Source organism: Trematomus bernacchii, unplaced genomic scaffold, assembly GCF_902827165.1.
Source record: "Trematomus bernacchii unplaced genomic scaffold, fTreBer1.1, whole genome shotgun sequence".
NCBI classification, from domain to species: domain Eukaryota; kingdom Metazoa; phylum Chordata; class Actinopteri; order Perciformes; family Nototheniidae; genus Trematomus; species Trematomus bernacchii.
This window is the reverse complement of record NW_022987477.1, coordinates 4,731,565-4,745,005: the sequence shown is the minus strand read 5'-3', so window position 1 is coordinate 4,745,005 and position 13,441 is coordinate 4,731,565. Positions and strand designations below refer to the sequence as shown.

The window sequence follows — 13,441 nt, the reverse complement described above, 5'->3', positions numbered from 1 at the left end:
AGATAGCAATGTAGCAATTATACTGTATTTGTCATGTTACAAAATGAGAAGAACCGCTCCTTTTTAAGTGGTTACTAAAAGGCCACTTTACTGTCATTTCTGGATAAATATGTCAGCAACAGCAATGCATGGCCATTATGTTCAATCTGAGAGCCCAATGATGTAAGAAAGAAATGGTAAAAAATAGCTCCTGAACACAGCGGGGAGTTTAATAGAGAGTGAGAGGAAGCAGCTTGGCTTGATATACAGCCACATCACTAATGGCCGACTTTTCCTGCAGATAATCACTGCTCAGCATAGGAAAGGCCTTAGCATTATCTAATTGTGAGCGCTCAGGGTTGTTACATTTACCCTCATAAGCCTTCTGGGCTTTAATTGCTAATCTGCAATAATGTGGTTGTTTTCTACAGGAGATTGTCAGACACTCACAACATGGAGGCTTGTATTAAATGCACAATCTGAGTGCTCAGTGATTTCTAATCGATATGTTTCAGAGGTTCATTTTTTATATCAAGTGACAGAATAATAACATTGTTTTTTTTATACTGGAGAGGACAATCATACACTTATAATGGTTGATTATTTATTTATTGTTGTTGTCCTTTCGAGTTACACTGCTTGGTGTTTCTCTCAGAGGAGCAGCCTCACAATAAGCTTGAACAGGTTAAATATGTTATTCTTTTTCGAAATCCTTCGCACTCTGTCTTTTAATAGACCATTGAGACATTGTGACTCTTTGTTAAAAATGAAGTATAACTTGCTTAACAATTGCATTTCACTTTGCCCTCTAGCAAGGAGCCAGAGCAGAAGCTTCCTCTTAAATGTAGACAGTAGGGACTATTACCAGTTGTAATAAATTGTTCTTATTCCTGAATCCTGTCTTATTTGCACATTAGAGAGCAAAGAGGATGACTAAGAAATAATGTTTTGTAAGTTGCAGCTCCTAAATGTTACTGTAGGTTTCTAACTTTCCCTTTGTGTTTAGTTTCCTCAACTTGCCTGAACAAGAAGACGCTATATCAACTCTGTCATAAATATATTAAGATTTAGTGATAGTGTGTGTAAAATCAACAGGAATATATTACTGCTACTGGTTATTTTTCACAGTTTTTGTTCTCAAATTACGTGGCATGCATTAAATGGTTTAAAAGCCAGGGTCTAAATGTATTCTCTATTATATTGTACTCGCACTATAATGCCAAAACAAGTGAAAATGCAGACATTGCACATTTTCCTATTGCTGTCAAGGAAGAAGAGAAATGTTGCTTTGCTTGCACTCATTAATCTGAAATAGACCACAGCATGGGAAGATGTGCGTTTTAGTCTGTCTTTCTCTGCACAGTGCTAAGGTGCGAACAAGAAATAAGGAAATTGTGTAGGTGCTTTGAAAAGTATGTTGTACCTGTATAATTTACCTACATATCAGTTGTGGTTACATTTTTTCCTGATGGCCTGACATTCATAAACCGGCAACCGGCAAGTTCATTTTTCAGGAAAAAATAATTAGAAATATGGGGAATTATTTTCTCATATTAACCTTTAAACTGGAATGCTTGAGTTCAATCAACCATAAGAGAGCCTGAGTGTGAGTTGTTGCTTATTTTGGTGCCTTAACAAGAACCAGGGACTTAACTTGGGTCTTGAGACCAACAAATAACTGTATACCGCACTGCTACATACACACCTATAAAGTTACTGCTAACTTCATGTCATGGCAATTGTTAAGACAACTCTCTATTTAATGCACAATTGTATAATGGTGAAATGGTTTGGTATCAAGAAGCATTAGCTGATGATGTTTGTGGTATGGTGATGGATCTAATGAATGTGATGTACATCCTGTGGTTGGTTTAGGTGCACTGCAGTCTAAGACTCAAACACGGAAAAGACAACAATCTGACATTCACAAGGACAACTTCATGTTATTGTGTCGTTTCCCAACATCTGCCGTCGCGACAAGCAACCACTGGCGCATTTCGGCAATATTCATCTGGTGATAGGCAAACTGGTTGATCCGTAACAATGGTACTCCAAGGCTCCACTCAGTTGTCAGTGGTTGTCCCCCTCCCCCTTTCTCCTCTATATTTTGCATTGCATTATCTGTGCTGTCATAGCTGACAACATAACTGCAACCATTTATGCTCACATTCACACCTATACAGGCAATTTATAGTCAAAAACAAGCTGCATCTCTTTGCAGGGTGGGATATGCTTTAAAACCAACTTTGTTCAAGGAAAAGTTGACTAATGCCCCTCTTTAGAGGGCACTGCCTTATGGTAATAACATTACCGTTATTTGAATGGACAATTACAAATAATTGATAATGCCCCTCAAAGTTCCTTAATGTTAATACACCTTGCAAGAGTTTAAGAGTAGGGCACAACAGCCCCCGTGTGCTGTGCCCTGTGATAATTAACTGATACATAAATAATAAAAGGGTTGTTTTTTGCAAATGAACCATAACTGCTGAGGAAATCCTCTCGACAATGCAAAAATCAATTCCAATATGCCCTTTTATGCTTTTAGTATAAGGTTTTAAATTGTATGTTCCTCCTCTCAGTCACTGAGAAGAGTAAATGCTGATTAGCCTTTTCCTAGTTATACATTTTTCTTAGTTCAGAAAGACTCTTGCCACTGAAAGCGGCAGTCACTTGAGCCACTAGGTCTTTTACTCTGAGGGTCACTGAATGGAAATCATGTTTACACCCTAGAGTGAATACATTACCACAATTAGGCATTGATGTATTATAGGACAAGCATTCATTGCATGAAGACTCATGGTTCATTTATGTGCCTTGAAAATAAAACTGTTGCCCTGACAGGCTCTCTGATAGTACTTGATAACTCTCTGGAAGACATGCCACTTACACCCTGGCATTCTCTGTTTATCTTCCATCCTGCTATAGCTACACGCTTTATGCAGTAAAAGCCTTTCCCTTAAGATTGTCCCAACAAAGGTCCCAGGATCTCCTCTCCAAATGCTTTTCATATGGCAGAGAATCAGTCAATTATTTTGAAGCAGTGCAGCAGCTCAGGATTAAGTGATTTAAGAGTGCAGCGGACAGCAGCCTCACCCCCGCCACCCCCCTTGCTTTTAGCCTCAGAGACTTCCACAAACAGTGTGGCTCGTCAGGGCTGATTGCAGCGGCACTGGGGCAGATAAGTCAATCTTACTATTATCCTATGTAAGCTAGGAGTAACAAATTACAACTTTAGCCTTAAACCCCAGCAGAGTTGACTTCTTAAGCCACAGCAGAGAATAAAAGAAATCGCTACACTAAAACAGCGATGGCCCAGGTTTGAAGCGGGACAAAAAGAAGTGTGTCTGATGGCATGCGTATAAATCTCAGTCTGGATTCAGTTCAGGCTATCGGGCCTTTCTGCTGTCTCTTTATTGCCGTCAGCATCTCCCCAAGCTCATAACTATGATGTCCTGACAGCTTTACAGGGACTGTAATTCAAATGTATTTCTACCAAGCCATCGATTCTCTCACCACTTTAATGTCATGTGTGTCTGGCTAGTCTAACATAGAAATGCACAGCTCCATTAGCATGTATAGATTTTCTTCCCAGTTATAACTTGGAACACTAACCAACAGGGGCAGTTTTACTACAAGAGCATTATTAGATTAAAATGAAGAGGCTTATCTCCAGGGGCAAAATGAACAAAGGTTGTGGTATACCTTCTAAGCTGGTGCAGTGTAGATATATTCCGTATTTATTTTGAAAAGAGTCTTAAATAATGGTCAATAATAAAATATTGTGGAATTGTATGTAGGTAATATTGCCCACCAGAGTAGTTGTGAACTTGTTCAAAAATATTCAAAGGTTTTATCTGTCATGTGCACAATAGCTACCGTGTTCTTTTGGCAGTGAAAATGTTAATACCCAGGCTCCTTCAGCAATACAATGTACAATAAACTTAAAATGAAAGACAAAATAGTGCAGTAAAACAGTGCAATAGACTAAATGGTCAAAGTTATTTGTGGTATAAGAACAATATGTCAACATGGAATAAGATCAAAGGGAATGTGGGTAGGAGTGCAATGTACAAATAACAGTGTAAATAGTCTTTAGTGTGAACATATGGTAGATGAATGATACTCCATATTACCGTGCTTTTCTGTGCCTTTTCTCCTACTTTATCTGCCTCATATTCTGTTGCTCCCTCCATTTACCACAAATTCAATTTCTCCCAAGCTCCTTACTGTGTGATTTATGACTTCTCCCGCCCCATAAAAAGATGAAATAAAATATTTTTACCTTGCCCACGTACTGCGGGTCTGACCCCATGTACTCCTCCAGTACAAAGAACTGGTTCCACACCCAGCCCCTTTTGACCCGTTGATATCCAGCCGCTCCATTCCTCATTGGGCCCACCAAGCTCTTGGCGTGCTCCCTCCCCGTCCTGCTCCGTCCCAGTGGTGGCGAAGGGGGGCGTAAAGAAGAGACTGAGCCTTCGTCGACAAGAATCCAAAGGAACAGCAGCAGGCAGTTCCTTGTTAGCATTGGCGATCTGTGAGCTTCAGGTCCCCAAGTCAAAGTCCAGTGATGAGAGTTGAGCCACGCTGAAACAACTTGTGAGGGTGGTGATGGGGAATGGGTGAGGTCCAGTGCCCAAAAAGAAGATTTCCGTTGGTCTGTCAGGAACCCACTCAGAGAGTTATGGAGCTCATCACCTGAAGGGCAGAAAAGAAAAGAAATGCTTGGATTAAAAGTTTGCTTTTAGATGAATTCCTATTACTGGTGTTATATTAATGATGTCTAGGACTGTGTAATGGCACACATGGTCACTCTACAATAGTGAAGGTATTTGTTTATGAATACTGATGGCATTGCATTTTCTAGCTCATATTCCTTGCCCTCCACTGCTTTAATTTGTAACTGTTCATTGACAAATGATGGTAGCGACTTTCTCAAACACAAAAAGAAGAGTTATAATGATTTGCCTGGTGATAGATTACCACTACACTAGACAGTTATCTTTGATAAATACTCTTTACCAGATGTCTTCTTTGACATTCAAAGCTTCAATTGAGCTTTTTTTTTAAATGAAGTTTTGAATATTTGTTGTCATTATTAATGACACCATCACAACAAAAAGAGAAAACGATCATTCAACAAAATCCTCAATCTAAAAAATAAAGATGTTGTTGGTCATCAACCTTCTATAATGAATATAATTTGTAAATAATGTATTTTTTGACATTGAAAGCTTCTATTGAGTTTTTTTCAACTTAAGTTTTGAATGTCTGTAATGCTTATTTATGACAGCTTCATAACAAAAATTACAGAATCCTCTTTTTATACTTTTAGTTAACGTTATCAGTTTATTTTCAATTACTAGGTGTCAACTGAGGACTGTGTGTGTGTTTGAGGGAGAGTGACAGAGGGAGAGAGAAGGTGGACACATCTTTTGTGTAAGTTATTAATAACCAGAGCTAATCCGTAAAACCCTTTAATTAGCTAGATCACTTCTGTCAATAGTGAACTTGCCGTCAATTTAAACACAGTGCCACACACCTGTCAGCAACTGTGATTCCTTGATTGCTTATAAAGGTTAAGCGGTTGCTAAGAAGCTCTCATGTTTTGTTTCAAAAACATGTCTTACTATTTTAATTAAACCTGTCAGAAAGTTGTATACTTTCGAGATGAACACTTTTAAAAATAACTTGACACAGATGTGCAGTTGTTGCGTCAGTTGCATCTGAAGATGTAGCATGATGCTTTGGCACTTCATATATCAAACTGACATGTGTACTGTATGAGATGTCAGTGCAAAAAGCCTGCTCACCATGATTTCTTTAAGATGCTCTGCTTTCTCTCAGACATCACTCTGAGAGGCAGATTTGACAACCAATGGCCACAGGAGATTGTTTTGCTTGCTGCAGCATGTCACTTGACTGACATGCATTCAATGAGAGGCAACTCCTACAAAAGATTACTAATATATAATCTAGATGACAGACGAGCGGTTGAATATTTAATTTGTTTAAGTGGTTTGGTGGAAGTACCAATGAGCTAAAAGATGGATATCATGTCGTGTCATGAGCCATTGTCTTTGCATGCTTGAGTAAAGCACAAATTTGTTTTGTTACCCTTATTATTATAATTTTTTTACAATTTTGTTCTATAAGCAAAAGCAATAACTGTAACTATTCTACACATTGAGGACTTTGAGTGATGTGTTTGTAGCTAGAGTATGGTAATAAACTACGATTTAAATTCTGAGTTATTTACCAATATTTATTAATGTCAGATGAGTTTTGTTTGACAGGCAACACATTTTTCGTCCTTAAGATGACTAAATTGTGATTTCCTAATTACAAATCATTTATTTCAAAGCCTAATGCATAGAAGACAAAGACGTATTACAAAACCAACCTAATTTGTTAAGCCTCATTCATTATTGCACAACAGCTTTTGAACAGCGTTTGCTGTTTACACCTTGTTTGCAAGCCTGACTAGTACAATATCACCACTAAAGCATTCACGTCTGGCCTCGTTATGACACACACTTAATTGCGCTGAAAACAAAGAGAAGGGAAACACCAATGGTTTGGATGAACAATGGACCTAATGGTTTCCGCACCTGGTTTATTGTTCCTTTCTCCCTCCTAATGCACTTATAAGCTATACAGTAATGGAAGACAGCATGCCTCTAATTTCATAACCGGGGCCCTCATTGACATCATTGTCTTTGATTAATTATACAGACTTGGAACATCGGCTTCAACGGGAGATTACTTCAACAAGGTTATGCCGTGCTCCCAGATCCATTTATTCTCTGTCACCACAGTATCTTAAAAGTCAAAACTGATCTGCAAAGTTCTCCGTGCAAAATTGTCAGGAACTATCTTGACACGGGTCCGACCTGCCTCTCCCGCAGGTCACTCCTCATTTAGCATTGACATAATGGAAAATGACTGTTTCCATAATTCCTGCAAAATCACGCCTCTGCCACTGTTCGGCTCCGGGAGGGCTTGATGCATATTTTATGAGATAAGTTCATTAGCATGTGTCGGGCTACGGTTGTGAGCCTTGACCCGCGCGTCGTCTTCAGATAACACGACACAGTGGGCTGACAGCATTCTCACACATCACCTTCAATAATCAAAGAACATATGGCTCGCCGATCTGCTGCTGCAGATTACCTCCCACCAGAGACTCCCACAGAAAGTTATGAGTCGTCAAAGCTGCCATAAACATGACAAACAAATAAGTAAGCATTGACTTCTGAAATGAAGGGGAGAAATGAGTCATCTGGATAAAGCAGTTGTTTTGCATATCCTTTCATTTCTTTCTTTAACAACTACAGAGTTTTACATTGTGGAACGACATGTCAGAGAAGTCATATTTGCTTTAACATTTAAACAGTTGTTGTTCAGGTTAGAAGAGCAGAAGCATATAGATAAGAAAGGGAAGGTGCTCTGCATGTATTGGCTAATGACTCCTTTTTCACACTACGCTAATATGTAAACAATAGTCTAATGATTATGTACTCATGTTCCCTCCCCTTTAGGGGCCGCGGTAGTGCAACCAGGAATGTCATGTTTGGAAATGAGATAATGGACTTCAACATGTGTCGTTGTGAACATGTGTTGCCACTCATAGGGCTGCTCCTTGGTAAATAACCTGGGTTTAATTATTTGACAATGGTTTTGAGTAAAAAAAAAAAAGGCATGCAGAAGTATCCACATTTGTATTATATTCCTCTCAAATATATGCCCATCAACATTAAACTCTGTGCATCCACAATTGAACAAAGTAATAACGCTAAATCATCGAATGCAGCATAGCATTTGCAATGAATCAATATTGATGAATGCATTTGTATTTTTAAATGTTTTTGCTGGCATTACAATCTACAGCTATTCTTTGAACATAATATAGGAGAAAAGTTATTTTCTTCATTATGAAATATATGTTGCTATCAACACAATGTAATGATTCCAGTAGAAGAAAACTAAAATGTAGAATTATTAGGTTACATTTCTGAGTACAGGCCAGTATGAAATGTCCAGTATCGTGTTTAAGCAGATCACATTGTCCTAAAGATGTCTGTAGTAGCAGTGAAGGCTCCAATCACATAAACAGATGTGTTGAGTTCAGTGCTGTCACCAAAGTGATCAAGACAATGGCCTCACTTGAATTACAGCCTTGACTGATGAGATATGTGTGCTAAGGAGATGAAGGAAACAGTGTGGGCCAGACAGGGAAATCACTCTGAAGACATTGTTTTTGCACAGCTAAGGCCAACGACTGTAATATCATTGAAACCCATCAGGGGAAGTGTAGGAGGAGAGAAGTGTAGGTGGAAGCAAGGTAATGAAAATGGGAGCAGCAACACAGCTGGCCAGTCAGGCTAAATAATCAAAGAACACAATAGCGCAACCAAAGTAATGAATTGCAAATAAAATGGCTCCGTTAGTTACAGATAACTTTGAGTCATTAAAGATGTAACTTTGGCTTTAACCATTTTATAGACAAAGGTGTTTGTATATGACTGGCTGTTAGATAGCACCACCGTGGATTTCTGCAGAAAGATAATATAGCAGATTTTTTAAATGTTCTGTATGATTACATTTTTAAGGGCTGCTTGCATTTAACGCACCACGAAGCATACAAGTTGGTTCCTTGAACAAAAGACTCATTAATATGATTTAATGAGTCGTCTTCCCCACTTTTTCTTGCATCCCACGCACATTATGTTTGGGGAGAGCCAAATGATGCCTTCCACTCACATGTCTGAGTAGTGTAATTTGCTGCTTGGTACGACATGAGCTCATACTCATACACTGAAATATTCCAGGTTTTTAGTAAGGCTATTGCAGTCTTTTTCTTATTCTGTCCAACCCTTCTGTTTTTATCTTAGTTTACACACTACAGTGGTTTTGAGCACCAACAAATCACTTTAAATGAGCCACCTTGCTGAAAAACAGATGCAGCCATAAATAACCGTGGTGATTTTAAAGAGATGATTCCACCATTGACTGCCAGTACAACATTTTCTAAACCATAGATTTTTTGAAGAACACCTCTATCTTTCATTGAGTTCATTACAACACTACGACAGTAAGCCAACACACATTCTTTTAATAGTGACAAATGGCAACCACCCCTGTTGCCAAGGCTATTTCTGTGATAAATGTGCCTTGATACTTTGCTATAGTGCTATGTCGGCAGTACCAGGACTGGATAAAGCCTTTGCACAGCGTTTTGGTCATGTTGGGGAAGTGTAGTTTTACACTTAATATAAGACATCTCTACATTATAAAATGTGGGTTTCATGCCATTTCACATTAACGAGTGACTCTGATTCCTGGCAGCTGAATTGGCAAACACTAACCTGATTCACTAATACATAGTTTCAGGAATGTGCACAGTGTTTACAATGGTAATATTGTGACAAGGAAATGTCAAAAAGCCTGGCAAGTTTCACAATGAAAGAAAAATACGAACAAGGTTAGGTTTGTCACAGCAACACAAACAACACATGTCAACTTGTCTCTTTGTATATTTTCAATATGGAATGACTGTCACTCCATCACTTCTCTTTATTCACTTTGACACCTTTCCGCTGGTGAGAGTGGTGTCAACATAAACCCTTACCAACTAAGTGCTTATTCTGCATCAGCAGAAATCAACGGGGGAGAGGGCATGATACAAGCTGTCTTATTTTTTTATCTACACTTGTTTTTGCCACTGTCTTCATTTTGACATAATTTCTGACTCAATTATACATTATTTTATCAGGTCTATAGCCTTGGTCACCATATTGAAAAACTCTCAAGGACACTGCTACTCACTCTTTTTTTTTTAAACTTGTTAACTACCAATTCACACAGGCCTGAATATTTGTTGTACAATCATAACAAATATGACAGTATTTCTGTTATAGATCTACAGATGGTAAAACATCCTTTCTCATGCATACAATATCCTTTCCCATGCATACTATATCCTTATGATCCAGTGTTTAGCCATCTTTTCTCATGTCTTGGACATCTTAAGTTTTGACAGCTACAAATATTCCGAGTCAGAGACATGCCTGATCTGATTGTGGGGCAGTGAAAGACAGAGATTACATGAGGCAGCCCTGTTGCCTCCAGGCAGCTCTGGAGCACCATTGGTGCAAAGGCAGCGGCTGTCATCCAGTCAGACAGTTCTCCAGCATGTACAGTAGTGCTACAACTTATTCTGACACTGCAACTTCTGCTGCTTAAAAACTGTTTATCAAGACTCTTCTCTCAATGAGGGCCTGTCAGTTCCTTCCCAGGTCATTTTGTGCTTTTAGGCCTCGTCCTTGTATATGTATATTCGATGTCTGGCCCTCCTTGTTTAGAACATATGCTAGTGCTGTGCGATAAACCAATTTTGAAATGATTGCAACCCTCGTTTTACCTTCTTACAATATCTACCCTCATACTGTGATTCATGAAAAATAGACTAGATATAAACTGACAACAAATGGCTTCATCAGTTCAATTGTGTCCACCCTTCATATCATTGAGTACATGCACTCCCTGAGATGCTCTATCACCTTGAAAATAATAAAGCGATGATGAAAAATAAATTAGTCCTATGTCCTACTGAATGAAGGTTGCCTCTCTGTTTGAAAAATGAACTTTTCCCCCCCTGAAGAAATGGCAGGCTTAGCTGTAGAGACAAAACTGGCCTGAGGCACTGACTCAGCTCTCCCCACTGGGAACACGTCTGGATCCCCTGCCAAGAAAATGTATGATGCAACAGATATCACTCCAATGAAAGGTTACGATTAAAAACGCAATATACATAAAACTTCAGATCAGCACTCAGGATTTAAATGTATTGATTTTGTCTTTATAACTGCTGGGTGCTGTGGATAATCTGACATATTGTACACTCGCACGCATACAAAAAAAGAAGAAAAATACAAGCCCCGAAGGTTGAACGGCTTAATATTGATGCCTTGTTCCTGTTGTTTGAGTCGGTGCTGCTGCTGTTCTCTGATCTGAACGAATGTGCATTACAGTGTGAGGTGTGAATGTGGAGACTTTAACTTGACTATGAACCCAAGAGCTAAATTAACAGTAGGGGGAATTGGATTTCCCTGCTACTACAGTGTGTGCAGTGCAAACTCACAACGTGCCCCCGTCCCCCGCTGCTTTAGTTTGAACAAAAAAAGAAGACCAACTTGAAGGCTGAATTCTGAACCCTCTTGTTTTGTTACATAGTGTGTAATTAAATTCTCTTGAAAGCAATGTTGACTATTGACCGAGGAGGTTATGGGGGTCAAGCAGACTAAATAAACACAGATAGTATTGGGTAAAGCACCTGCTCTTAACTATAAAGACTGACTCACACAAAACCGTATGAAATCAATACACCTGATCAGTGCAAAGCCAACAATGGTTTCCAAATTAATACATTCTTAATAAAAGGGAAACATAAATGTGTGAAAGATGGTGATCCATAGAACCATTCTCCATAACGTAAATATAACTGCAAAGCACACATTTAAACACTGAGTCTATAACAAAATGGATCATGGGCTTACTATTTTTCACACTGCTCAACTTTAGTTTCACTTATTCTACAAAAGTATTTTGGAGTAAGGATTTTGAAGCTAATTGTAATAACTTAATGGTCTAGAGAATTCAAATATGCAAGGCCACCAGTATTTTTCCTGGCAACTAAAACAGTGACAGCTGACCAGATAATGCTGTTAATTTGAAGACAATATGGCAGTATTTGCTACACAAACTTGATCATATCAGAGGCAACATTTAGAGTCAGCAAGCACCTAGTGAATGTCAGAGAAATGTGCTTTGACTATTTATTTATTTTGAGGTTGTAGGTAATTTATACAGAAAAGCAATCAGCTGTTGCTGGCTAAAAGTAAAGCCACCTTGAAGGCTGGTATTGAGCCAACTTAGTTGATGTTGTGGAGTTGATCCAGTACAGATAATAAGTGTCGTCTTTATCAGATAATCCAAAAGAGCATTTTTCAGTATTTTTATTGTGAATGGATAACTTTTATGTATTTTCCTTTAGTGACCTTCATCCGTCGTTTGCACAGCTGAAACTTTATGACAGAACAATTGATGTTCTTCAAGATGGCCTCTTTATCACAGCAGAGCAGCTTTTGCCTATTACAGCTGTTGTCTTCTCCTAATTACCCTGATCTAATAAGTGCATTTGCTTGCTGCGACAGACATATATCCCCAACTATTATGACTGTCATTATCCGGACGCAGCATTTCCCAGCCAACGCGTTTCCCATTTTTGCTTAATTAGACATTGCTAAATGTTAACAGATAAAGCTCGGGCGAGCAAGTCAGCTCGCGTTCAGATTTACACCCAGGCTGAGCAGATGGCAATAAATTAGAGATGAGAGAGAGACGGAGAGAGAGAGGGAGAGATAATGGGCAGTGGCCTAAACAATTTCTGAATTCCTATTTTTCTTGTGGCAGAGGAACAACCTCACATGTTCGCTTTCGTGTAATTTTTAAGGTGCCATTCTTTATTCTAATCAACTAGAGCTGATAATATAAACACACCCCTTCTTTCTTGTATTGTTCATAATGTGATGCGTTGGTTATGCTATAAACTTTTATTAATATAAGCTTTTATTCATGGCTGCTTTAAAATGCAATCCTTTTTTCAATATTTATAGAAAAAATGCTTCTCCACCCAGCCTGTGTGTCCTTATGTTGATGCAGTGGACATATAGGGGACATTTCAAACTAGGATATATAACTCTACTGAGGTTGTTGGAGTGAAACATCTTGCAAACGTTCAACTGCTCATTTTGAGTACTCTCAAATATATGAATGATGAGTTTTCCTACATTCTGGTCCACTGAAGCTTAAATAGGTCTAACATGTGCAGCTTTGCGGTCTGCAGAATGCCAATAGAATTCAGGGTTTGGTTTGAGATTCTCATAAGTCAAAAGTCTATCTTTGTCAGTCTTTCTTCAGATATAAAAATGTACATGTTTTAACTTGATATTTGATAATAATAAGGTATGGAGAAACAGCCAGCTAACGGTCCCGCTGTGCTGCAATATAAAGTTCTCTCAACATAAGAAGTAAATAAAAAGTTATCGCTGAATACATTTTCCCTAACTTGTGTTCAGTTGTGTTTCTCTCCTTTTGTTCACATTTTCCCCACCACGGTAATGACTACAGTCGACGGGGGAATTCTCGCCCGATGCACGCCTTATTTATTTGATTATTTGAGACAGCTCTTATGTGTAGAAGCTCGGTGAAGCTTAATTAAGTGGCTCTGATGCTGCAGAGCCGTCACTTCTTACGATTTGATGATGGGGAAGAACTGAAAACAAATTAAGCCCTTTGGTACGCACTATTGACAAACAATGTGGTACACATGAATATGAAAATCAGCACTTAGAGTGATGTGTGGCAAATGCCTGACTTAAATATAGTAGATTTCTAA

At 38.6% G+C, this 13,441-nt stretch overlaps 1 protein-coding gene across 1 annotated transcript in view; it reads right to left on the bottom strand.

Moving 5' to 3' along the window:
• The window catches only part of LOC117496471 (cadherin-12-like), a 55,793-nt gene extending 51,283 nt beyond the window's left edge, over positions 1–4,510 (bottom strand). Inside the window, exon 1 of the mRNA XM_034148146.1 lies at positions 4,265–4,510. Within this exon, the coding sequence (XP_034004037.1) occupies positions 4,265–4,510 (246 nt within the window). The remainder of the gene's footprint in view (positions 1–4,264) is intronic.
• Between the last annotated feature and the right edge of the window lie 8,931 nt (positions 4,511–13,441).